Below are 27540 nucleotides of genomic sequence, written 5' to 3'. Positions count from 1 at the left end.
GCAGTATATCTAGATACAATACATATTTGCAGAACCGAACAGTTCTCTTGTTGCACAGGGAGAATTGGATTCAGAAGGTAAAAATAACTCGGGAAGAAAATCAAAAATGCAAATAGTTCACATTCATTTCCCAGTATTCCTTCTTTGGGTGTAGCTGTTTCTGTCCATCATTTCTCCAATGAAACTCAGTTAAGTCTCTTTGTCAGAGAAATCCACTTCCATCAGAATACATCCTCACACAATATCGTTGTCGAAGTGTATAATGATCTCCTGGTTCTGCTCATCTCACTCAGCATCAGTCCATGTAGGTCTCTCCAAGCCTCTCTGTATTCATCCTGCTGGTCATTCCTTACAGAGCAATAATATTCCATAACATTCATATACCACAATTTACCCAGCCATTCTCCAATTGATGGGCATCCATTCATTTTCCAGTTTCTAGCCACTACAAACAGGGCTGCTACAAACATTTTGGCACATACAGGTCCCTTTCCCTTTTTTAGTATCTCTTTGGGGTATAAGCCCAATAGAAACACTGCTGGATCAAAGGGTATGCACAGTTTGATAACTTTTTGGGCATAATTCCAGATCGCTCTCCAGAATGGCTGGATTCGTTCACAACTCCACCAACAATGCATCAGTGTCCCCGTTTTCCCGCATCCCCTCTAACATTCATCATTATTTTTTCCTGTCATCTTAGCCAATCTGACAGGTGTGTAGTGATATCTCAGAGTTGTCTTAATTTGCATTTCTCTGATCAATAGTGATTTGGAACACTCTTTCATGTGAGTGGTAATAGTTTCAATTTCTTCATCTGAAAATTGTCTGTTCATATCCTTTGACCATTTATCAATTGGAGAATGGCTTGATTTTTTATAAATTTGAGTCAGTTCTCTATATATTTTGGAAATGAGGCCTTTATCAGAACCTTTAATTGTAAAGATGTTTTCCCAGTTTGTTACTTCCCTACTAATCTTGTTTACATTCGTTCTGTTTGTACAAAGGCTTTTTAATTTGATATTTTGTGATTGATAATGGTCTCTAGTTCATCTTTGGTCACAAATTTCTTTCTCCTCCACAAGTCTGAGAGATAAACTATCCTATGTTCCTCTAATTTATTTATAATCTCGTTCTTTATGCCTAGGTCATGGACCCATTTTGATCTTATCTTGGTATGTGGTGTTAAGTGTGGGTCCTTGCCTAATTTCTGCCATACTAATTTCCAGTTATCCCAATGTCTGCTTTATTTTAGTAAGTTTTTTTTTTTTTATTTTCAGATAGAAGTCAACCATTTCCTTTTTCTCCTACTTGTCTCTCTTCTGTATATCAGCCTAATTCTAAAAGACTTACTTGATTTGTCTTGGTAGATCTTTCTAATTAATCCGTTCCTATAAAACATTCCCTGGTTGGTGAGTTGTGCCCTTGATTTAGTGGAATCTTCCTGTGGCTAACCTATCTTAGAGCACTGGCACATTCGATCATATTCACAGTGGCCCCACCAGCTTCCGTCCATTTTTTGGATAAATTAAGTGTTTCCATTCTCTTAATGGGCACTTTGCCCAAGGCAGTATTCCAAAACCGACCAACAGGATACAACTGAAGGAAGTGGGCTCCTAAGTTCGTGTATGTGTTAATAAAAAAGATTCAGGCTTTATAGCTAAGCTGGTTTTCTTTCCCTTCTCATCTTTGCCTTCCCTAAAATGTCAGGTATTATCCCACCTTCTACAGGAAGTCTTTTCTTACTTCCTGACCCTTTTAGTTCTAGTGCTCTCATCTTTTTTATCTCCAATTTATCCTCTCCATATATTGTTTGTATATGGTGGTATACCTATTCTCTCTCTCAATTGGTTAGCTCCTTGAGAATAGGGATTGTCTTTTGCCTTTCTATCCCTATACCTGGCAAAAGTAGCTGCTTAACATTTGCTTGTTAGCTAACTGAACTAGATTCTCTGATTTCATATTGTAGCCTCTGACAGATTCATTCCTTGTTACGCACATGCTTAGTCATATTTCTATAAAATGGAAATGACTATTATGGTGGATTTCTGAGACATTTTTGCAACCAAGGACACTTGAAATACCATTACTTCCGCCTCTAAAAATCTTTTTCTATCAGTTTGGGTATGCTGCAAGAGTTATCCCAGAGATCAGCATACCAATAGCTTCTGGAGATGGCCTTGAACCTTCCAAGTCATAATTTAGTGGTAAATGAAGGGATAGGTATTAAGCATAGTGGGAAGGACAGATCATTGAACTTAAAAACATAGTAGTAACCTCTTCCTTTATTCTGTGCTGTGTTGATATGTAGATATTTCTATATAGCTGTTGCCATGTTGTCGCCTGCATTAGTCTGTGAGCCTCTTGAAGTCATGGACTTTTTACTTTTCTTTGTATCTCCAGCACTTAGCACAGTGACTGGCATATAGTAGGCATTATAATAAATGTTATGTTATTCCAACTTTAGTCAGTTATATTCCATCTATAAACTATAATATATATAACAACATATGTGTGATGTTTTATATATATATATATATATGTTATACAACTATAATTATCTTGCTGAGAAGGTTCTGATTTGCATTGGTAAAATGACATTCCTCATTTAGGAATTTTGTTTGTAAAGAATCTATTCAGTTACCCTAAACTCCCTGGAAAGCTAGAATCTGTGACTTTTAAAACTAGATTGAATTTAATAGACATAAATATTTTTTGGATATAGTAGCAGACATTGCAGAGAGATGAATATATTGCCCTAAACTAGAGGCTGGAATAGTAACTAACAACAATAATAATAATAGATGGCATTCATATAGCACTTTTTATGTTTACAAATTGCTTTACATATATTACAAGGTACATGAGCTCATAACTGTTTGGGCTCTTCAAATAAAAGATGAGATTTAGAGGATAGGACTCTTTAAGCCATGAATTGAATTTATGAGCAGAAGCACTAACCATGACTGTCATTACCCAAGAAAGGGTCCGTGCTCTTATGCTTGTTTTGTTTAAATGCTTTTTGTGTGTCTGACACCCCAAGAGCTAGAAGGCAAAGTTGACATTTGAACTTGACAGAATGCAGAAACCAAAGACTTCTGTGTCCTAACTTTCCAATTAGTTTTTTATGAGCTTTGTTCCAGGAGGAATTTAGCTGTAAATAAAAGTCCATTCTTCCCAGTCAGTTCCACATACTTCTGAGTAAATCTTCCTTAACTCATACATAGCCATCTAACATGTAGCTTTACAGATTTCAATTATTTCCATTTCCTTCCTCTTTTCCAGTCATAATTTCATCAGGGGATTTGTGAGAAGAGTCTCTGTTGGCTTTTGCAGGGTTTCTTTTGGGGACCTCTACCCTTCCCTTGGTCTTTTGTAACCAACTTAGTATATTCTGAAGTTTCTTCCACCGCTGGTCAAGGAACTGAAATAGGACACTAGTTCCCTACTAACTTGTCTAATGGTTGCCTCCTTTTAATGAGGAAGAATGCCTGACTTGCCTTAGCAGCTGCATGTTCAGCTTTGTGATTAAGTTAGTATTAACTGAAGCCAAGGGCGGGTGAGAGAGTGCTGACTCTCAGAAGGGAGTGGTTATTGCTTCAGAGTTTGTAACAGTTTAGCATTGTTTGGCTCTCTTTTCTTTTTACCCCAGCCCTGGCCCTTTTCTAAGGAGGTAATTTTTTTTTTCTTTTTAGGGCTAAATTGAATTTTAGATTATGAACTCTGGAGCTTTATCTGAATTCTCCTAAGAATTTTCTTTTTTAAAGCAAAGCCTGCCCCTCTGTTTATTATTATTTGACATGTCTAGAAATACTAACAAGAGAATAAAATTAAAGGCATAAATATCAATAAAAAGAGATAGAATTACCCCTTTGGCAAATGACTTAATGACTTACTTAGAAAATCCCAAAGATTCAATGAAGAAACCAGTTGAAGTGATTAAAAGTTTCAACAAAGTAGCCACATACAAAATAAATTCTGATACTCATAATACACAAAAAAATCATCATCATTTTTATATAGACTAGGAAAAATAAGGCAAAAAGATAAGTATATTCAAAGTATATATAGGTTAACACCCACATATTTTATGCACAAGTAACTCACAAAATATTTCCTTATAGGACAGTTAAGGAATTGGAGAAATAATCACTGCCCTTGATTGGGACATGCCAGTATAACAAAAATCACACAATATGACCCAAATGTGTAAATAGATTTAGTGCTATACTAACCAAATTACCTCTGACACATATTGGCTGCATATCCCTGGAGAAGTCATTTAATCTCTTTGTAGAACTATAATTATCTTGCTGAGAAGGTTCTGATCTGCATTGGTAAAATGAGATTCCTCATCTAGGAATTTTGTTTGTAAAGCATTAGCAACCTTGGGAGTTAGATGCCTATTGTAAAGATGAGGCAGCTGAGGCAGACAAAGGCTAAATGACTTGTCACAGAGCTAGTAAGTGACTGGGGCTGCATTTGAACTCAGTTTTTCCTGACTTCAGTGCTCTTCCCACTGTGCCACCTAGCTGTCCCATAACAAAATTGATTGACTTGAAATCACTATTACTGATTTTTTTTTTTCTTTTTTTCTTTTTGCCAAGGCAATTGGGGTTAAGTGACTTGCCCAGGGTCAGACAGTCAGAAAGTGTTCAGTGTCTTAAGGCCACATTTGAACTCAGGTCCTCCTGACTTCAGGGCTAGTACTCTATCCACTACACCATTTAACTGCCCCATTATTAGTGATTTAAAATACAAATAAAATGATTTGGAAGTTCCCCTTCACACCACATATACTGACAAAGATAAGTGTTGGGTGGCCTCCAAGAAGAGGGATCCTGATCCACTGACTCCCAGAGGACTCATAAAACAGTCTTACTTTGTGGGGACTGTCAGTTTGGAACTCATAGAGAAGGGACTCCACTGTCTAGGCCTTTAACCTAAGCACTTTACTCCTGGGCAGATGCGCCATGGTCACATGATAAAAACAGGTCCAGTGTACACCAGAATTCTCAGTACTTCGTGTGGTGTCAAAAAATGGAAGCAAAATGAGTACCTGTTAATTGAAGAAGGATTGAAGAAACTCTGACGTGTCAACATATTGGAATATTTAGCCATAACCTGTGACTTGGGAAGATTTGCATGACCTGGTGGAAAGTGAAATAAACAAAACCAAGAATTAAGAGGGCCCAAGGACAACAATAGCATAATGGAAAATTTATCTAAAAGGAGTTAAACTCTGAATGACTAAGAAATCAAGAAAGGGCCTAGGTAGATAGAAAGGTAGGGGACCAATGGGACATAATATTTTCTTGAGTTCTTCAGGGCAAAAATAACTGATGTAAATACAAAGAACACCAATAAAACAAGATTTTTTTTTTAAAGACTTACCAACATTCTGCAAGGTTTCCTTACCTTTTGTAGCCTGACAGCCTTATTTTAAGTCTCCCTAACAAATGGTACAATGTATTCTTGAGCTTTTGCATCTGAGAGGCACAGATGCTAAAGTTCTTAAGGATAACAATTTAATGTCTTTAGGCTGTAGATTCCTTTCCTCACAGCTAACGCAAATTTTTATGTAGACAGTTGTCTGGTGAGTAGAGGACTTGGTTAAGTTCATTGCTTTAACTAATAGATTATACTCACCTAGAAGCAAAGAGATTTTTACAAGTTGAGACAGTCATACTCAGAGCATTCCCAAATACTGCTCTGGGGTGAGGGTGGAGAAGAAAAGGCCAAAGTGATGACATACCAACTTCTCTATGCATCTTTGTTCTCCTTAACTGTTTCTTTAACAAATGAATGAAAATCTGTTTCAATAAGAAGTTTTGTGAAACTTAGCTACCTGTGCTAATGAAATATGTCAAGAATTTAAATTTGTACAAATTTTTTTGAATTGTGTCATCCTTATTTCCAAGAGGACTCTTGTTGGTAATTATTTGGGATTAATTTCTGGTACTGGAGTTCAGAAGATACAAGAGTTAGGCAGATATTTGTTTTCTTTTAAATTCCTAGAGATTTCAGATATACTTTGTTGCATGGCTTTTATCTTATACTACCTACTTTAATTTATCCTCTCCCCCAGAAATCATACTTTGGACTGGTTTTTGAGAATCATAATGAAAAGTCAGAACAAGCCATTTTCATTGCATGAACTTACCTTGCCTTTGGGAAAATAGATCTTTGTAATTTCTTGGATATTTGAATGTAATTGGGGGTGAAAGACCCTCTACCTCATTTTCACCACTGCAGCTCCTTTTGCATCATTGTTTTGAAGCCATGCAACCATTTCTATATTAGAAAAGGTTGTTTAGACATCACACACTTCCAAGCTATTCTTTACAGTATACAATCAATCCATTGATATAGGGGGTTTTCCTAAGACATGTTATGATTTGGTATCCTGCTAAACAGGACAGATTTGATTCCTTAAGTACCAGGAAAATTTGTGCCTTTATCTTAGTGATAAGTATTTTGAAGATAGAACTAGTCTCCAGAGAATAGAACTCAGAAACTGGTAGCATGAATTCCACATGATTAGTCTGCTCAACTTGCGATACTGTTTGTTCTGCATTTCCCTATACTCAAATAAGCAAAGCAAGTTGCAGGTTGTAGAATTGGCCCCCAAAGTGCAAGATGTACAAACTTTATTTCTCCAGGACCTAACAAGCTCCAACATTGTTCACAATATGAAAACAAGAATGCTTCAGCAATTAGAATATGAGCTCCTTTAGAGGAGGAATTGTCAGGTTCAGAAGCTCTGAGAGATCAAAGTGTGGTACTTACCTTTCTACCTGCTCACAAAAGAGCCCTAAAAGTAAACAGCTCTTAAAGTAGCAACCCTGACAAATTTTGCATTGGGTACAAGTTGACTGAATTGGGCGCTGTTCCTGTCCGGAAGAAGCCTCTGTCCTTTGATGAGATATTGTTCTGTGCACAGAGTTGGTAAAATAAACTTGGGAAGCAGGATAGAGCTGGATGAATTTTGCATCAATTACTAGCTGTAAAACTAGTTATTTAATCTCTTACAGCTTCATTTTCCTTGTTTGTAAAATGGGAATAATAATCCAAGATTGGTTTAAGGAACAAATGAGATCATTTATATCATGTATTTTTTAAATCTTAAAAGTACTCTATAAATGTCAATGATACTGAGTTAACTTATGATTCTGAGGCAGATAAGCATTTTTTAAAATTCTGGTGTTAACCTAAGATACTTTACTTTTTTGATTCATTCAGTGGGATATCTTGGAAAAGATGTTGGTAGGAGCTACATGTAGGAAAGTTGCAATTGGTTTATCTAGCCTGTGATTGTTCTACCCAGACAAGACCTATTCCTAAATAGCTGACTTGGGAAAGACTATGAATATAGGACAATACACTTTACTGATGTTTTCTCACATTTAACACCAAAAAAACTCCAGAATAATTTATAAGGAAGTCTCTTAGCCATACAGTTCCCTCCCAACTGGCCATTCACCATTAACTTCATCATTCTCTGCTACAAAGAGATTGTTGTTGGGTCCCCAGAGAGACTGGTGCATTTGGTGAAGCAGCTGGTTTACGATGCCAGCTTGAACTTGGCGCAGCAGCTTTTCAACCTTTCCCTATCTCAGCCCAGTAAGAGTTCTTTATTTGCCCACCTGACTAGCAGTAGGATTATGGCTGCAAGGGTCTTGTTGCTAAGCAGCCAGGCATGAGGATTGTGTCCTTTTCAGGTTGGATGAATAGCAGCAGTGTTCTGAGGATCTAGGAAATTTTGGAGTGTTTTAGAATCCTGAGGAAGGGAATGAGATATAGCTGGTGCTGTCTCAGTAACATAATGCCATGCTTTGGGGAGGATTTTTGGTGACCTGCCTGAGATTTGAAGTATATAGTGACATACTGCTGTTCCACCATACTGGAACCTAATTGCTCTCCCCTTGGAAGTATTGCAGTTTGCTCTTGAAGGCCTCATCTCCACAGCGCTTGTATAACTGTCTTCTCATCACTGTCCTCCCCCAACATAAAAGGAAAGAAGGAAAGGGAAGACTGGTAATTTTCTATGGGATCAGTTTCCATCATTTTGACTTTGCATTATGGGGCACACTTTGCATCCCTATAGTCATTGTATCTTAAGTGGATATGCAGTAGCAACCCAGTTGTAGAAGTTGGATTTGTGATTTCCATCTTACAAATAAGAAAACATACCAGTAAAGAAAAGAACTTGCTTTCAGGATATACTATTCACTGTCAGAAACATGCTAGGACTTGATGATGGATCTTGGAGCTTGGGCTGAAAGTAAGGACAGAAAAAAAATATATTTTTTAAACCTTTGGGGAGCAATTTTTTGTTGTGTGGCTCTTTTCTTGGTACAGAATTGTTTGTCTTTGTCTTCCAACTTTCTGGTGTCTACAGTAACTGTGATAGTCTCAAGCAGGCTCCAGCAGCAGTGAAATGACATGCCTTGTACAAGAAGGTAAAAGTCCAGACAGGCCCAGGGGAAAGAAAACTGGTGAGAATGAAATTGGTTTCATTGGTCACAAAAGGCTTATGTGAGTTGTTTCTCCCTGATGCTAGTTTGTGTCTTGGTGAAAGCATTATGTTGAATAGGCCAGAACAGGAGTTTGTCATTCAAATGTAGATGGTGAAGGAAAAAAATGCATTGGAATAGTTGTTAGGGCATGAGCTTGGTTTTTCATTGTAAATGTTCCATGTAATATTTTCACTTTTTTTTCCTTTTGGGAAAGGTGATGCTATAGCAGTGAACACTAATATATATGTTAAGAGGAAATGTCAGTCCTCGATCTTAATTTCCCTTGTTTTTGTTTGTCTCTTGCAGGAGTTTTCAGAACTGGAAAAGCGAGATCCCCAGGAGCTGGTTGGTATGTATGTATATTATTTGCATTCTGGAGTATAAGGAGTTTTATGTTAGGTTAAACATAGAACAGCTTAGAGAAGGAATAGGTTAAATTATAGCCATTTAGGGTAAACCTCTGCTTGATACAAATATTTCCTGCTCTGTCTTGAGCAGCTGCTCTGAGATAAGTTTATATTCAGCCTCTTGATACTGTGCTTCCACTTGGAATTTTATAGGATGTATGAGACATGAAAGGAACTAATGTTGTATTCATGAAACAGTTTGTCAGCCTTTGGTTAGTTGCCAGTTCTGTCAGTAGGAGAATCAGAGCCTCATTTAACCAAAAGATTTTTCTTCTTCTTTGCTTCAATCCCTCTTGTGTCTTGGGCCAAAACCCCTATCTTAGACTTTTCTTATTGCCTTCCCCTCCTCTCCAGCCCTTATGTACTGGAAATTGTTCAGAGGGTAAGCATGTGGCCTCTTGTACCAGCCATACCACTACAAAAGGGAAATGCCAGACAGCCTTAGAGTAAGCAACCCTATTGTGAGTGAAGGAAACATACTATTGGATATCCAGAGGACCAGAGTCAAATATGTAGGAGTGTATTTGGCCCATACTGTCTAGTCCATGTCCTAAACATCTGGTTCCTTAAACCTTCAAAAATCCTGACACACCAGTTTAGCCATGAACCTTCTAAGATCTGTATTAAATAACAAGTTTTTATACTTGTTTATTATTTTATTTTTAAACATTATATCCATCTTTGTACACAAAGAAATTCTGGTGTTCCATCAAAACATATCTTGAAACTACTGAAAAGATAGTCAAAGGCTAGCCTTACTCAAGCAGGTCTGGTAGTTCAGATTCAAGATTAGAACTAAATGAGGTACTTGTAGACCATCTAACATTTAACACAGGAGATTTACCTAGCCATACTATGGAAAGACTACTCAATAAAAATACAACACTGGCTGGTATAGGTAAAGACAGTCTACCTCATCTCTCTCTAGAAACATATCTGGCCAGGAGAGCATGGAGACAGAATAACTTGCACAATATTGGATCATTATAAGGGGTGCACAAACACTTTGTAAGCTAGTTTCTTTTATGCTTTTTGTTGACTTTGAAAGCCACAGTAGTGGCTTGACTCTTAGTTCTTTAGATGAATCAAGTCTTGAGAACAGCTTTCTCACCTTTTAGGGGGGAAAACTAGCCTAGCTAACAGCCTATCTCATCTCATCCCTTGGAGATAAAGTTTTAATAGTCTTCCAAAGAAGTTTTGCCACTTAAATAGTTTTAAGAGCCATCACGTGAAAGTCCTAGTCTCAGAAACACAAAAAGCCTAGTGCAAATATCTGGAAAAGGAACTTAGTTCAAGTTTTAAAAACTAGAAGAAAAATACAAAAAGCAATATAACTAGCCTCCTTGGATTCACTAAAGGAATGAATATGGAGAAATGAGAAATTCCAGGCCTTGCCTCCTTCCTTCAGAAGGACCAAATTCTTAATGTGGTCCATGTGGTAGGTGATGCCAGATCTTCGTTGTTCACAGGTCCCAATGTAAAGTTGTGACAGCAAGAACAGTACCAGAAACATCAGGGTTATAGCACATAATAATATGACACTTCTGTCAGCATTTCTCATGTTAGGGGGTGGTTGAAAAAAGGAGTGGTAGTACCTTTTTAAAAGCTGCCTTATCTTTTTACCAGGGATTAAAATCTTTCACCTTCATCCAGGAACTTAGGGTGGCCACCAGCTCGGCGAGGGGATCCCCTCTCTTCTGTGAACATACATAGTTATTCATAGTTTTGCCTTTTTCATGTCTCCTCCCAACAATATCACTCCTTGTGTTCTCCATCCCCTTTTCTAGGAAGGAGTGGACACTAACCATTGGGAAAGGGTCGGGGGAGGGAGGAAATCGGCCAATTGAGCGATAACTGAGCTATTTTCTTTTGGTGTTTGTGGCTCTTAGTCTGGACAAAAGCTTTGATAACTTCATTTGCAATGATATGGGAAGTCTCAAAAGAAGGTCCTCCAGAACTATGTTCTTAACTGTTCTTATCAGCCAAGTCTTTCTGGAGTCTGAATCTGATCGATTATGGAACCAAAAAGTCTCTCCTCCTCCCCTTCCTAAAATGGCATTGATTCATAGTAGACATAGCTTCTGGGAAGTGAGATACTTGTTACTGGTGGACATTATGACAAAGTTATTGTTCAAGAAGACTGAAACTCTTCCCCCAAGTTGGGGGTTGAGGACCATTCTAATAGTTGAGGACAGATTTAGAACCATTTGCGTCTAGAGTTGATATGAAGAGCCCCATTGGACACTTAATAGTCTCCATATCCCCAACCATAGAACTTTGGCACAAAGAAAGTCTCCAGATTGACTCCACTAAACCATACCTCCAACAATCTTTATTCCAGTAACACTTCAGATTATTGTTTGTTTTTTGTTTGTTTTTCTCTTTTTTTAAATTATTTTCTCCTTCCTTCCTTCCTTTCTTTTCTTTCTTCCTTTCTTTCCTTCCTTTTTTCACTTTTTCCCCCAGGTTCTTTTCTTCCTTTCTTTCTTCCTTTCTTTCCTTCCTTTTTTCACTTTTTCTCCCAGGTTATTGCTTTAAATTCTCCTGAAGCTTCCCCAGTTCTTTGGTGATAAATAATAATAATAATAATAATAATAAATATGCCTACCTATAAATAGTCTCTCCTATAAATTAGCAAAAAAGAATGCCCAAAACTGTCTTACTACAGGTGCAGTCTGTGGGACAAATTTTCCAGTGGAAACTATAGCACATAGACTTTACTTTCTGTCCCTGGTCTCTCTTGGTCCCTATCTCCCTTTTACTTGATGAAGTGCATCAGCTGTCCTATCTTCAAAGCACAATCCTTAAAAAGCAAGATTTCTGTCTATAGTTGCTGAATGTATTGAGCCAATTTACTTTGATTTTCCTTGTGCCAGAAATTGTGCTTCTCTAACAATGATAAGGGAATGTTCAACTTGATATTTTCTTTATCCTCCATATTAACTGCTTAGCATCTATTTAAGGTTATTGCTTCAATTCATTGGGAGCCTTTTTTCTGTTCTATTGGAGGGCTCTCCATATGCCACTAAACGGACCCCTTGCCACAGAGATCCATATTACCATATCTAGCCATCAGTCGTACCATTCTCTATATCCCACTATAGCCATGATGATGTTTTCCTTCAACCCTGCCTTCACCAAAATGTAGGCATGAATACTTGTGGATTATAATCAACAAAAGGAAGTTTACTTAGGCCTAACATGGAAAAAATACTCAGAAAAGATACAACACTGGTTCAGGTACATATAATCCCCATTGTGTCTGCAAAAATGCATCTATCTGGTCAGCAGGATCTGTGAGTGGCTTGAACCTTCCAGTCCCTAAAATGGTCTAATTTTAAGTTAATTTGCTTTATCCTAGCCACATGGAAGGGATCTTAGTAAATACTGCTTCTGCTACTTCTTAACCTTTACTGACTTCTGAATGTGTCGTCTGACTTATTAATCTTTATAGTAACAAACTCCTATTCCCAACAGATTTGTTGTATTATTTTGTGTTTTCTGATCCTCAGTTCATAATTCATTTTGAATCGATGGGTTTCAAAATCAAGGATTTAATCAAACCAGTTTTGCTGTTTGGGTTCTCTGTGTGGGATCTAAATCCCTTCTCTCTTTAAACAAAGCCCTCGACAAACTCTGACCTTACAAGACTAGAAAAAGAGATTGAGGAGAGAGTGGGGTAAGATGGTTGGGTGCAGGGGAAGGGGGGCGTTGGGAAGGGGAGAAGAAGAAATGGCTAGTTGGTGGGATTTGGTAAAGATATAGTTGGGAATTTTGAGTAGCTTAGATCCACAGAATTAAGGAAGACATTTGAGAAAGGATTTTGTATTTCTGCTTACCCTTAATTTTTGTTCATCCCTATTACACAAGTTCTGATTTATTCAAATCTCTATAAAGGCCAGTGTTTACCAAACCCTAGATTTTGCTGATAGAAAACAACATTCTAGAAACATAGCAGTTGACATTGTGGGCAGGGGAATGCAGACAGAGGGCCAGCTAAAAAAAATTTGTGAATTTTAGAATCTGGGGAGAGAGAAAAAAAAGACAGACAAACATAAGAGATAGAAAGAAAAATAATGTGTTAATATGTGTGAGTGAGAGAGACAGAGATGATATGGCTTTTTCAATCTTCTCCCCTGACTTCCTAATCCTAGGCCGTTACCCAAAGGCATAGCCCAGAATAATGTCCACTAAAGGGAAGAATTTCAAAATCCTTCCATATTGCTAAGTGCTCTGTCAACTTTTTGCACTTTATCCAGCTCTTCAAATATTTTCATATGTCACATTTGAAATCTACGTACCTCAGACTAAAAAGCAACCTTATTTATGTTGGTGGTCTTAGGTATTAATAATAATGACAATCAAGAATCCAGACAAGACAGCTGGCATGTTAGATGAAATACTCAGTTGATGTCTAAATCTGTTACCTTGTGCTGATCTGGTGTCTCTGACACCAGAACAGTACAGTTTAATAATGTCTTTATTGCTTGACCTTTGCTTTTGTTACTGATATTCATGAAATTTGAGACCAGCTTACAGTTTTTTGATTGTATTTCTGCTGCTACTTTAAGGCTCCTAAAAATGTTCCTTAATTCTGGCAGGCTTTACTGCTGACTGTGATGGTTAATAGATATAGAGATATAGGTTAATAGAAAACAGTGCAGAGGGGGTAAGAAGGAGAGAGGTCCCAATTCTGTGCACTTAATGTATAGTCATGCTAATATGTAAAGACGACCATAACATTAGAATCCTCCTGATCTGTACGTTGGATGAATAGAGAATAAGCTGCTTTTGGTCAAAGACTATACTGTGACTATTGTGTTTTCCCATTCTTGCAGAGTGTTTAATGACTATGACTGATGACCGTGACAATTGAATCACATAGAGTGGTTTTATAGCCCCTCTTTCACTATTTGGCAGAATGTGACTCTTGCATTAGGTTTATCTTTAGTGCAAAAAATTTGATTTCCACTTTTTTCTCCTCCATCCACTTCCTGAAAATGGCAAGCAATGGGTTATACATGTACCCGTATACTAAGCATATGCTCACATTAGTCTCTCACTCACATTGTGAGAAAAGAATCAGAACAAAAAGGGAAAACAGTGAAAATAGTGTGCTTCAATCTACATTCAGACTTCATAGCTTTTTCTTTGGATGTGGATAGCATTTTCCATTGTGAGTCTTTTGGAGTTGTCTTAGATTATTGTATTGCTAAGCTGACTTAAATCTATCATAGTTGATCATTATACGATGTTGTGGTTACTGTAGTACATCATTCTTTATTAATAGCTAGCAGCATAGGTAAATTTGACTGTGGTCTTACTTTGAGTTCCATTTGTAGTCATTCTTCTTAAGCCTCAGATTTGTTTCAGTTCAACAAAACCACCACTATATATAAGGTACTATGCTTCATACTAGAAATAGTCAAAATTTTAAAAATCCTGCCCTTCTATTATGAAATTGTAGTATGTATACAAATAAGTAAATACAAGGTCCCTCATGTGGGTTATATCATTAATATCTGGGAGAATCAATGAAGATTTCATGGAGGAAGTGGTGGGACCTAAACTAATAAGTCTCAAAGAAAGAGTAAGAGTTCTGAGAGACAGATGAGAAGAGAAGTAATTGTCACCAAAGTGACGGAGGGCTTGTGCAAATGCACAGTTCTCGACATTGTATACTTTGGGTACAATTAGTTCAACCTGGTTATAATAAATGAAGGGAAACAAAGTAATCTAGAAAGGTGGGTTGGAACTAGAACTTAGAAGACCCAAACTTCAGGTTCATGAGTTTAACAGTGTGCTCTTTAATGTAACATTTGAACTGTAAGCAGAGAGATCAAAGCACTAAGAAAATATTAACCCACTTCAGGATCAAAGAAGCAACCTAACCCTGGTATTTGGTTCAAGGTTAGCAATGGCAGGCAGTCCTGCTTGCTTCCACTTCTCCTGCTATAGATGTGTTCTTGCTGAAAATGTGGGGGTCTTCTCAAATACCCTCAAAGCAAATAACAGGGTCCTGGTTTTTCCTTCCTTCTTATCCTACTCCACCCTGCCTCTTATTTGAATAGTGTATGATTCTTTTCATGGGAGGGTGTTTTTCAACAGCATGGACAGATTCCTGCTACAAATACCCCATTGTCCAAAGCATTCAAAGCAGGACTGAAGTCATTGCAGTGCTTAATGACTGTGGAGGGGTGAGGGGGAGCTTATAACCCCTGGGGAGAAATTGCTATTTTTCATCTACAGTTCTTCCCCACTATGGTCAAACCTTTTGTTTTCTAAAAGATGAAGTAGGAACTCTGACCTCAAGTATTTTGAGGTTTCTTGAGTCTCACTTTGACATATGCAAATACCCTGGAAAACTAGGCTGGGCTATGGTGATGCTATTTGGTATAGAGAAGTTTTACCTTCCAGCATCCTTCTAGACATTGAATGCCTCCTTTGGGATCTAGAGTCAGACTGTGATGTTGTTGCTCTCTTTTCTCCATAGCCTCCTTTTCCGAGAGAGTCAGAAACATGTCTCCTGATGAGATTAAAATCCCTCCAGAGCCACCTGGCAGATGTTCAAATCACCTCCAGGTAGGAGCAACATTTCATTAGCTTGTTGGGTCTCACAGCCTTATTGTCTTATTTATCTGTTTGATTCTAGTTTCTCTCTCTCTCTTTCTCTCTCTCTCTCTCTTTCTCTCTCACACACACACACACTTAGTTGCTTGCCTAAAGAAGGGCTATTTCATTAGATTCTTCTTTTCTCCTCCTCCTCTTGAGTGATTCTGATTACAAGAAAGGATTTGTTAAAACTTAGATTCAAATCCTCTCCTTAGACACTTCTTAGTGTTGGGCTACCCTGGGCAACTCATTTAACCTCTTAGAAATAAGGGGGTTGGACTTTGATGGCCTCTAATTCCATTCCAACTTCCATCTCTGATCCTGTGATAAATAAACCACAACAAATTAGTGACTAGCCTTTGAGCCAAAGGTGGGCTATAATTCATAGTTTGCACTAGCCACCTCTAGTCATATTTGTGTGTGCTATTGTCCTGACAAAGGCTAACTTATGGGGCCTGAGGCTGAGGAATTTAGCATGCTGGTGTGAGGGACCTGTGGCAGGGCTGGACACTCAGAAAATAGGGGTTATTTTTTCCCTTTCGCTGAAGTCTCCACCTCATGCTGAGTAGGCGTTCCACCCACCATCCTAAAGGATGGAGGTTCCTTCTATCCTAGCAAACCAGACAAGTTACAACATGTAATTCAGGCAATCTCTCAGGCAGCGAGAACTCCAAACAGTTTGATTCTTCCTGAGAACATTTTATTTCAGCTGAACTGGCACAATCTCAGTGATCCAAGACGGAGAAGTCTTTTGTGGGGGATAGGTTTACCTTTGATCAGATTGTAGAGGCTTCTCTTTGAGGACAAATTGACTCTTTAAAGAAAGCAATTCATCACTCTTAGCTTCTCTCCCTGCTGATAATATAATAGACTTCCCTTTGCTTCTGAAATGTTGTCTCAGTTTATAATGACCCTTCCAAAAAGGAACATGAAAACATTGTTGTCCCATCCCTGAAGGAAATCTTATTTGATAAGTAATCTTTATCCTTACCACCTGCTGCTTCTTCCAAGGAGGTAGTAACTGACTGAAGTGTTTTCATCTTCCAGAAGTTGTAAAGTTATTTCTATTTGGCTGAAACCAATTATTGTGCATTACCCAATTATAACTTGGAATAATACAGATTTGAATACATGTAGTTTCTTCAAGGGATTCCTTATTCATAGTAATCAGCATTTGACTGTGTTTGGTTTCTCCTTGGAGCAATTCAGGATTTGCATTTTGTGAATGGATGCCCATTAATTGGAGAATGGTTGAGTAAATTGTGGTATATGAACGTTATGGAATATTATTGTTCTGTAAGGAATGACCAGCAGGATGAATACAGGGAGGACTGGCGAGACTTACATGAACTGATGCTAAGTGAAATGAGCAGAACCAGGAGATCATTATATACCTCAACAATGATACTGTTTGAAGATGTATTCTGATAGAAGTGGATCTCTTTGATAAAAAGAGCTAATTCAGTTTCAATTGATCAAAGATGGGCAGAAGCAGCTACGCCCAAAGAAAGAACACTGGGAGATGAATATAAACTGCTTGCATTTTTGTTTTTCTTCCCGGATTATTTATACCTTCTGAATTCAATTCTCCCTGTGCAACAAGAAAACTGTTCGGTTCTGCACACCTATATTGTATCCAGGATATACTGTAACCTATTCAACATGTAAAGGATTGCTTGCCATCTGGGGGAGGGGGTGGAGGGAGGGAGGGGAAAAATCGGAACAGAAGTGAATTCAAGGGATAATATTGTAAAAAATTACCCTGGTATGGGTTCTATCAATAAAAAGTTATTTAAATATATATATATATATATATATATAAATCATACATACATCGAGAGAAAAAAAAAAGGATTTGTATTTTGAAGTTTAGTAGATTTCTCTACCATGTCTCCTACCCCAGAATCAGATTTCCTAGGACTCTCTCCTGACCCTGGACAAAACTTGATACATTGCCTGATAATGTAGTCTGCATTGGTATGTGCCAGGTATGCTTCCCCCAAAGAAAGCATTGCAGATGATAACAGCATGCCTGCTGGGCTCCCTGCCATATTGTCCTTTCATTACTGTAACAAAGGCCCTGACCAATATAATGTAGGAAAGTCTTGATGAGAGATGAGTGCATTTCCCTTGTCTGAGAGGTTAGCTACCACCCCTGAGAATCCTCCAACAGGCCACTTTAGAAGTGTCTGGAGCCCAAACCAGATGGTATTGGTACACTCTTTCTCCAATGGGAAAAGCTCAGGCCCTCTCCGGCATCTGTAGGTCATATTTCAACCATTCAATGTCAGCTTAATTTTTCAATTAAGACTTGGATTTTATCTTTACAGAAAAGCTTTGATGTTTTATTAGTAATTCAGGAAATGGTTAATCATTTTGCAGGTTCTCTAGGACTCCTTCCCAATAGTTTTACTTTGCCCATTCAGTGCTCTTTAGCACATGTAGTAAAAGGCTATCTGGAAAAATTTTAAAAAGACTCAATCAAATTAATCTGTCTCTTTTCTTGCAAGAACTTCTAGCAAAAGGTTTGGTGGGATATAGGTTAAAACTGTGACTTAAGTGCAGTTTTATTTATATCACTTTTTCTCCCCTGCCTACTTGGCCATAAATAGAATTGAAGTGGTGGAATTATATGTCATGACAGTTTTTGTACCTTTTCTGTAGGACAAGATACAGAAATTATATGAGCGGAAGATAAAGGAAGGGATGGATATGAACTACATTATCCAAAGGAAGAAGGAATTTCGGAATCCCAGGTAAACTTCTCTAGTGCCTAAAAAATCAGCTTGGGTTTTTGCTTCCCATCTAGGAAGGGAATGGGTCAAGGTATCTCTTATTAATGGTGGAGAAACTGTAAAGAGCCCAGCTTAACATCAGATAAGTCACTGCCCCCAGTCTTGTGTTATGCCAAAATGCATTTCGTTAGGAAATCTACAGAGTAGATTGTTATAACACTTACTCTCTAAGGATTCAAAAATCTTACTAATCAAAAACTTTAAGACAGTATGTTAGCAGCAAAAAAAAAAAAAAAAAAAAAATCATTGGACCAGGAGTCAGGAGACCTTTTTAGTTTTGTGACTTAAACAAATCATTCCCCCTCTTTCAGTCTCAGTTTTCCCATTTGCAAAATAAGGAAGTTGAATTAGTTCTTCTCTTAGGTTTCTTCTAGCTCTTAAGGTCCAATGATTCTGTGAACAGGTGAATGAACAGTGCTTTTTTGGATCAGAGATGTACTTGGACCTTAGTTGATCATGAAAATAATATTGACAATGGAACATGATATGGTAACATCAGAGTTCTGCCTTTGAATGTACAGTGGCTCTAATCCAATCAAAGACAAATGATTAAAACATGAAAGTATAATCTGCCAAGTTAATATTAGACTTGTTCAGACTGCCTACTCCCATTCCTAATCAATAGTATCATTCCTATCATAACATTGAGATGACTAAAAAGGACCAGAGATTTTTTAGATTGGTAGATTTTGTTGTTGTTCTACCTTAGAAAACTTTCTAAGAACATACTGGGTGGTTTTTGCTAAGGTGGTATCCCAACAGTCCAGGAATTAGAAGAGGTTAATTTTGAGTGACTTGTTAGGATTTTACTTTTCATGGTAAGTGCTCAAATCAATTTTCTCTGGCATCTTTGTTTCAGCATCTATGAGAAACTTATCCAGTACTGTTCAATTGATGAGCTTGGCACCAATTATCCCAAGGTAAGAGGCAAAGCTCTGCAAACATAATGTTGCTTTGTGTTCTGTCCCATCCCACACATATTTCTTATTTCTCACTCTCCATGGAAATTGCCCGAACCTAAAGACTTGGCTTTAAAAATATAAAGACTGCACCAGAACAATCACCATCACATTGGTTATGTTAGAGCTTAAACGTATGCCTTAATTACAGCAGACTAATAAAGCTTAGGGACAGCTAAGTGGCACAGTGGATAAGAGTGCTAGGCTTGGAATAAGACTCATCTTTCTGAGTTCAAATCTGGCCTCAGACGCTTCCTAGCTGTGTGAGTCTGGGCAAATCACTTAACCTTGTTTGCCTTAGTTTCCTCATCTCTAAGATAAGCTGATGAAAGAAATGGCAAACCACTCCAGTATCTTTGCCCAGAAAACCTCAAGTGGAGTAAAAAAGAGTTGGCACAACTGAAAAATGAACCACATTTTTCACCACAAGAACCACAAAAAACCAGGCTTAGACTTAGAAAGGATCCTGTTCATAAAAAGATTATGTCCTATAGGGAATTTTACTAATAGTTATGAATTGACTGCTGAATTCTAGTGCTCATCCACAAGCTAATAACTGACAACAGTGTAGTTTAAGCTCAAACTTATTGGGGAAATGTACTTTGGTTGCTAATTCATATCCCTGGTGAAAAGTATGCTAGCATGAGATCTAGTTGATTAAAAGTTTAACTCTTTCTTTTTCAGGATATGTTTGACCCCCATGGATGGTCTGAGGACTCCTACTATGAGGCTCTAGGTATTTTTAGGGGATAAATTTAGGGAACTGCAGAAAGTTTATATGGAGCTTTTCTTTTTGTTGTTAATCCCATTGGAGGACATGAGTATCATAGCAGTAGGATCTTTAGTTGAAATGAGTTAAATGATATAATATTTGTAAGGTGCTCTGCAAATGCTATTTTTTGTTGTGATTATTATTAATATCTTTTTGTGATTATTTGTGATTGCTGAGGACTCATGTTTGGTTAAGAATTCTTTATTCTTATTTTTGCTTCTTAATTTTGTGGAATATGACCTTTAATATTCAGATTCCACATGTATTTTATATTCTTTTTGATAATGGTATAACATCTTAGTCTAAACTTAGACCAATCTGTTAAATTACTTTCATATTTTCCTGATAATTCTTGTCAGATAGGAAATTCTTCTAAGAGAAATATAAAGTATCCAAACAGAAGAAAATCTTTAGTGAATGGTAACAAGCTACATGAGAATAGGGGTCTTCATGATTGAGTTCCTTCTTTTGTGATGATGCATTCATTCATTCATTGCTTTATGAACCTCTGGAGGGAGTACAGAGGAGAGTAGGCTTAACTCATGGCAAAAAAGTGGAACTACTTTTTGGACAGTTTGTTTTTTTCTTTGTAGCCAAAGCACAGAAAATTGAAATGGACAAATTGGAAAAAGCCAAAAAGGAGAGAACAAAAGTAAGTGGCAGAACCCCTGGAGGCTTGGTGATAGAAAAGGATAATTGAAGTACCTGGTACTCATGCTTAAGGAAGGAGGTTCCCCCAGCTTCAAGATCTTGGCCTGGGGAATACTGTTTTTCCCCCCAAGAAGACATTTCTGCCATCCAGCTATGTAGTTAGTCAATGTAGTCCTGCTCTGAGGCCTGCTGAACTTCCATCCTTGGCATATGTAGCCCTGCCTTTCCTCAGTTTTTTCCATTTCTCTGTCATCTGATACTTATCCTTTCTTTCATAGGTACTCCTTTCAGGTCCCTAGTCAGCTTTGTCCTCAGAGTATTTCCCTCCCGTAGTTTTAGATATCTCTGAACCTTAAGTCTTCTCCAGTTAGCTGAGCCCAGAGAATGGGCCGTCACCTCTCCCTTCAGGAGCCTTCTCTTCCCCAGCCTGGTTAGTTGATCCCTCACTCAGCAGCTCTCTATGTCAGGCATGGAGGGCTGAGCGCGTGCTGGTTGTCCCTGAGTGTTACATCCTGTGAGGCCGCTTTGTCTTGAAGGAAGAGAGAGGGACAATGAGGGTCATCAGCCCCCTCTTGCCTTTGATTGGGCCTGACCCCTCCTGTGCAATCAGTAGTGACACCTCCAGCCCCAGTGGGCCTCCTCCCACTCCCTAGGGTCGAGGGGCTGGGCCTCCAGGCCTTGCTAGAATACCTCTTCAGGCACTGTTTTGGGCCAGGCATGTGGGGACTGGTGTTGGGGAATAATCTGATTTTCTCTTTCTTAACACTTGATTGAATTTCCCTTCTCTCTCTCTCCCTCCTCCCCCTTCAAACCTCAGGCTTATTGCAGGGACGTGTCTGCAGCGCCTGGGGAGGTGACCGGAGCTGTCCTTCCCCTGTGCAGGCACCACCTCCTCCTGGGTGTGAGGAGGAGGGGCCTGGCCAAATGGTTCTGGGCATGTGAGGTGGGGCAGTGTGGGAGGGAAGTCTGGGATTTGTGCTAATACCTGACAGAGAGAGGGGAACTGGCTTCTATTCAGGAAGTTTTTTAAACCTAGTTTTAAAAAAATAAATAAATAAACCCTTAGGACTGAAACTGTTGATATCCTTGACATCACTCCCTGCCCCCAGCCAAACATTGCCAGTCAAACCAGAGCTGATTATCAGTGTCTCCTATATTACACCACTCCAAAATCTTGTCCCCTGGGAGCAGATGGATTACAAGAGGACACGAACAGATAACTTTCTACATCTCTCATTCTTCCTCCCTTTCCCTTTCTAGATTGAGTTTGTAACAGGCACCAAGAAGGGCACCACGACCAATGCCTCTGCCACCACCACCACCACTGCCAGCACCGCAGCCACAGGTGACAAGCAGCTTTCCTGGGACTTTCTAAGATAGTGTCTTCCCTTGAGGCCCCCTTCTTATCCCAGGTCACCAAAGGGAAAATTAGATCCCAGGGAGTCCTGGGTGCCTGGGTTTGGCCCAGTGTTGGGGACATCAGTACGGGACATTGAGGTCTGTCTGGATTACACAGGGCAGGTCCCCTGCGACAAAAAGGAACATTGGTTTTTGTGTATTCTGTGTTTAAACATTTTCTTTGGCTTTTCATCTAGATGCCCAGAAGAGAAAGAGTAAATGGGATTCTGCTATCCCAGTGACGACAATAGCCCAGCCCACCATCCTCACCACTACAGCTACCCTGCCGGCCGTGGTCACTGTGACAACCAGTGCTAGTGGCTCCAAGACCACAGTCATCTCAGCCGTAGGCACCATTGTGAAGAAGGCCAAGCAGTGATGGGCCTGGTGCGGGGGCCTGGTGCTGGACATACTTTTTGTGGAAGGACAGGAAACGCTACCCTGGGACCCTGCCAAGACTGTGACCCCAAGATGTGGAATGCCCCTTTGGATATCAACTGATGCAAGCAGCGGACTTAGACTTTCCAAAGAGCTTCCCATCAACGAGGGACGGGTTTCTGTCTTGCCAACCCTGACAAAACATTCTCTTTCTAGTCCTAGCGAGAGAATCGATTGCCCAGTCATCCAGAAGGACTCTTGTTGCCCATCGGGGTAGTACAGACTGCTTGCAGCCATGTTAATTTGGCATCCATTGCTCTATTAAAAGTGCTATATCAATATAGCCCAGCATCCCAGGTAGTTTCTTGTTCTACAGACCCAGTCTTTAAACAGATGTGAAATAGCGCTCTAGAATCTTGCTAATGTGGGGGGCAGCATTTGTGCTTCCATGGGGATTGGGGTGGGGCTCGTGCAGGACCTCAAGAGGAAGCATGGCTCTGGAGGAGGTGGTTGGGTGCAAGGCAAGCTAGGGAGAAGAGCAGCCAGCAAAGTGGCTGTAGAGGCTCCTGTTACCACCTCAGGTGGTAGAATTGAAAATAAAGAAGAAGGTGTAGGAGGGAGCAGGTACAATCCAATGATCTTTCTCTCACGGAATATCCTGAACACTGAACCTTGTCAGTGAACCCTCTCCTTTCCCCCCTCCCCACCTCTGGGGTCTTGGCGATGCTGCCCTGGCCACATCTCCAGCTCACGGTAGGTGAGGCTTCCTAATTGTCCATGAAAAGCCAGGTATAATTTGGGAGGTGGGGTTGGCACGACAGAGCTCTAGGAGAAGGGTGTGGCCTTCTCTTCATTGCTGATATTGCTCTCCCGAGCCCTTGGATGCCCAGTGTGCTCCTGGCCTTTCAGACTCTAAAGTAGCTGGGGAGATGAATCACCTCCGCTGTGGTGGGGTAGTTGTTCATTGTTTACATAAAAGTATCTCATGTGAGAATTCCTAGCCGCCCCACCCTTCCTCTCCCCATGTTATCTCTGCCCCACAGCAACCTCTAGAGTTGTTCCCTGTTTTAAATGAGGTTTCCCAGCCTAATCCCGGAGGGAAATCTTTTATTTTTATTTTTCTCTCTGGTAACTAAACTTTGCACTTTGGGGGGAAAGCCGAGTGTCAAGTGAAGGAAGCTCCATTGTAAAGAACAGTATCATTTCCATGATGCAGAGAGCCCCGCTTGAGGCCTGGGTGCATTCCTGAAGCAGGCCTTATGCAGTACCCGGGGCCAGAGCCTTGTTTGGCACCCCAGCTCTCGTTTCTGACTCCCCATCATTCTTCCCCCATTCAGCTGGCCCCCATGCTCACTTGGCATGTACCAGCCTGGCCTGGAAATCTCTCTTGAAGAAGTGATCCAGCCGAGCATCCCTGTCTGCTTTGTGATTGTGACTTGACTCATCCTTCAGCTGCTACCTTGTATGGAGGCCAGTGACTGATGGCAGCTGCCCTTCGCACTGGCAACAATTCAGTCAAGCTAAGTATGTGTAGACCACTGTTACCTGTGGTATTTGAGGGCAAGCAAAAAGGCATTGCCCACAAGGAGCTTACTGTCTTGTTGGAGAGAGAATTCACAGCATTTGTGATAAGCACTACACTGCCAGCTGTTTTGGCTTGAGTTGCATTCTTGGTAGTTCATTAGATATGGATAGTTACCTTGCGGATGTGGTTGTCTATGGCTTATGGGTATTTCTAATTAAGGTCTGAAAACAGTCAGTGTTTTTCCCTTTGTCTAACACAGAAAATTAGGGGATTATGTGTTTCATCTAAACAGCTGACTCAGGTTCTGCTCACTGGGGAATTCAGAAGTCCCTACAAGCTTATTTGGCTCCATTTATGTATTTATTCCATCTGCCCAGGAAGGACCCAAATCAAAACCTGAAATCCAGACACCATCCCCACACCCATTGGATACCAGAGGCAACAAGAGGAAGTGTCCCTTCCCAAACTTCTCCCACATACATGATTCCCAGTCTCAGACTTCTTGATAAGAATCTAGTTCTGGAGAGACTACTGTGCTGCTGCCCACCCTTCCAGACCCCAGAAGGATTGCAGAAGTTTAGACTGAAAAAGTTCTTCCAGATCATCTGGCCCATCTCCTTCATTTTACAGATTTTACAGCAAAAACTCAACTAAAACATTTCATAAGCTATATTAGGCACCAGCAGGAATATAGAGACAAATAAGATTAGGGCCCTGCTCGCAAGGGACTCCTAATCTAATGGAGAAGATAAAAAAGTAAAATAAGTATAATTAAGATATGTGTTAAATGTGTGAGAAAGATTTGAACCAAGGGAGCTTGTAATCAAAGTTGTACATTAAGACTTTCTGCCAATAATGTGTAATATTCTTTGGGGAGAAGAGAGGTTGGAAGCAGAGACCATTTACAAAACCTACTGGTATGGTATAGAAGGCAAGAGGCCATGAATCCAAGCCTGATTTTTAGGAAGGTGGTGATGGAAAAGGAAAGGAGCAATCAATGTAAAAGGATGCATTGGGACAGATAGCTTGATTAAGTAACTGGATGTGGGGGAGGCAGGGAGGGCGTGTCAAACCTGGGTTTAAAACCTGGGTAGAGGGTCTGAGGAATGAGGTGGGGGAGTGCCTTGCCAAGTTCTTGGGAAAGCAGAGATTTCTCTCTGTGGCTGTTTGCCAGTGAAAGGGATCACAGTAGCTTAAGGTTATAACAGAATTTTCAGAAAACAATCTTTAGAATAAGGAGGAGATCAAAGACATGAGATGGAATAAAAGAATTGCTAAAAATTGGGTCTGAAATGAAATCAGAGGAATAAGGACAGGCTTGGGGGTTCACATCAGATAGCTCTGGTAGGAAGCAAGGCCATGTGCAATAAAGAGAAAAAGAAAAGGGTTGGAGAAAGGAAGCTTTATGGCTAAATTCTATTGATGTGGGGAAGACTTTAAGGACTAAGTGTGGAGATGTGGCAGTGAGCTCCCCCATATGAAATTCCAGTGGCATGAAGGTGTGGTAGATTCAGTCAACCTATCTTCATCATTCTCTAGCAGAGCTTGTCAGCCCTGCCTACATTAGGCCAAGAGAAGGTTTTGTATGGTCCATGGGGAGAGAGGAAGGTCAAGAGGACCAGAGTTTCAAGGGTGGATAAAAGTACATTGTTGAAATAATTGACCAAGAGGTCAAGAATGGGGTAGGGAGGCTAGTAAAGCCAAATAGGGGTGATGAACTGGGAGAAGAGGGAGGGGTCCCTGGAAGATAAGTGAGGATCAGGGAACAGCAGCAGCTGTGGGAATAAAGGGTGTGGGAGATTGTGTGAGGAGAAGAAAATTTCAGAGTTCAATATCTTGGAGCTGGAATAATTCTTATGGTAGTTAGAAGGTGTGGCTTTGGATCTTCAGCTGCCTACTGGAACATTTCATATTGGGTGTCCCATAGGTCATGAAAACTCATCATCAAATAAAGCCTTCCCTATTTCTGTTGAAGATACCGCCACCCAGATTAGCAATCAATTCCTTCTTCCCTCCCTTCCTTCCCTATTTCCAATCAGTTGCTAAATTCTGTTGATTCTGCCTCTTCATCTCTTACATCTGATTCCCTATCTCTTCCCTCCCATCAACCACCATCCTGGTTTAAGCCATTATCAATGCTTAGTTTCCTTAACAGAGTTTCCATAGTTGTCTTGCCTCTAGTCCATCATTCCCTTTCCAAGCTACCTGACATACAGGCCTCAAATTGACATTCCTAAAGCACAGGTCCAACTATGTTGCTCCCTATTGAAGCAGGAGAAGTTCCTCATGCCTCTGAAAATAAAATATGAATTCTCCTTTTGCCATTTAAGTTGCTTTCCAGTTTGGGTTCCATCCTATACTGTCAGATTTGCTCCCTGTAACTGACCTGCTGTGTGGCCCTTAACACAACATTCTATCTCCTGACCCCTTGCTAGAAGCACATTTCCCCCATCTCCCTCAGCCTTATGGGAACTCCAGATTTCTTTGATCAGGATGTTACCTACAACTTCTCTAGTTCAATGCTCTCTTCCACCAAATTTTTTTTTCCTTTTTTTTTTTTTTTTTTGGTTATATTCTTTACTTTTCTGTATATATTTTATTATCTCTTCCCTTCCCTCTAAGTAGAATGTAAATTCCTTGAGGGCAGGTCTGTTATTTGTCTTTGTGTCTTCAGTGACTAGCATAATGCCTTACAAGTAAAGGGAGGCTAATAAATGCTAATAAATTGGATTGAATTCTCCTGATGGGTGGCTGTGAAATAAAGCTAGGAGTGGTAGTTGAGATACAGTGAGCCCCAGTCTATGTCATCAACATGAGTATTTAGTTCAGGAAACATTAATCACATTGTGGGGCACTGTGCTAGGGGCAGAGGATGCAGTGAAAAAATAAGCATCCCTGCTCTCAAGAAGCTTACAATCTGGCACAGTAGGAGCTGCATCAATGTAATGCAAATTAAGTTGGAATGGTCCATACAAAGTGCTATGAGAAAGCTAAGGAGGATTAGGGCATTTCCAGCTAGTTGATCAGGAAAGCTTGACAGGAGGTGAGACTTGAAGGAAGGAAAGAAAACTGGGGGAAGGGAGAAGCTATTGCAGATATTGGGGGTGCTGTAAAGTTAAGATAGGGAGATAAGAGAAGGCAAGATTAAAAAGGAAAGGTCTGAATTAAGGTTTGCTTATTCTAGATCTGTCTCCTAGCAGAGGGGTTGGAGTTTGCTGTTCAGATCCTGGGCTGGATTTGGACAGAAGCCAGCTGAAATCTTCAACACAGACGAGTCTTTGTCCAGAATATAATAGTTCTCTCAAGAAGAAAGTCAGGTCAGCGAGGACAGATTTTGAGGCACACATGAGTGAAATTGAGGAAGCTCTCATCAAATGTCTTTAGGAGGTAGGGAAGGAAGAGTCCTATGTGACTTCAAGAGAGCTAAGAAATGTTAACTCCACCAAGTGCAGTTACATCCATACTACTAAAGGATTCAGAGCCATCAGTTCATTACCTCTGGAATAACCCTTCTCAGGATCAACAAG

General features: G+C 39.7%; 1 protein-coding gene across 5 annotated transcripts in view; it reads left to right on the top strand.

Annotated features, from left to right (window-relative positions):
- SAP30BP (SAP30 binding protein) overlaps positions 1 to 22831 on the top strand; it is a 45387-nt gene extending 22556 nt beyond the window's left edge. For 2 of the 5 annotated variants that reach the window (XM_051995081.1, XM_051995079.1), the window contains 9 exons: positions 8823 to 8865; positions 15417 to 15505; positions 18200 to 18291; positions 19190 to 19250; positions 19974 to 20025; positions 20655 to 20713; positions 21530 to 21613; positions 21973 to 22057; positions 22308 to 22831. In XM_051995081.1, the coding sequence (XP_051851041.1) occupies positions 8823 to 8865; positions 15417 to 15505; positions 18200 to 18291; positions 19190 to 19250; positions 19974 to 20025; positions 20655 to 20713; positions 21530 to 21613; positions 21973 to 22057; positions 22308 to 22489 (747 nt within the window). In that variant the 3' untranslated portion in view covers positions 22490 to 22831. The remainder of the gene's footprint in view (positions 1 to 8822; positions 8866 to 15416; positions 15506 to 18199; positions 18292 to 19189; positions 19251 to 19973; positions 20026 to 20654; positions 20714 to 21529; positions 21614 to 21972; positions 22058 to 22307) is intronic. The other 3 variants (XM_051995083.1, XM_051995082.1, XM_051995080.1) reach the window with 2 other exon arrangements.
- Positions 22832 to 27540: the final 4709 nt, after the last annotated feature.

This window comes from Antechinus flavipes, chromosome 4 (assembly GCF_016432865.1).
Source record: "Antechinus flavipes isolate AdamAnt ecotype Samford, QLD, Australia chromosome 4, AdamAnt_v2, whole genome shotgun sequence".
NCBI lineage: Eukaryota > Metazoa > Chordata > Mammalia > Dasyuromorphia > Dasyuridae > Antechinus > Antechinus flavipes.
Note: the sequence above shows the minus strand (reverse complement) of the source record. Positions and strands in the feature narration are given on the sequence as shown.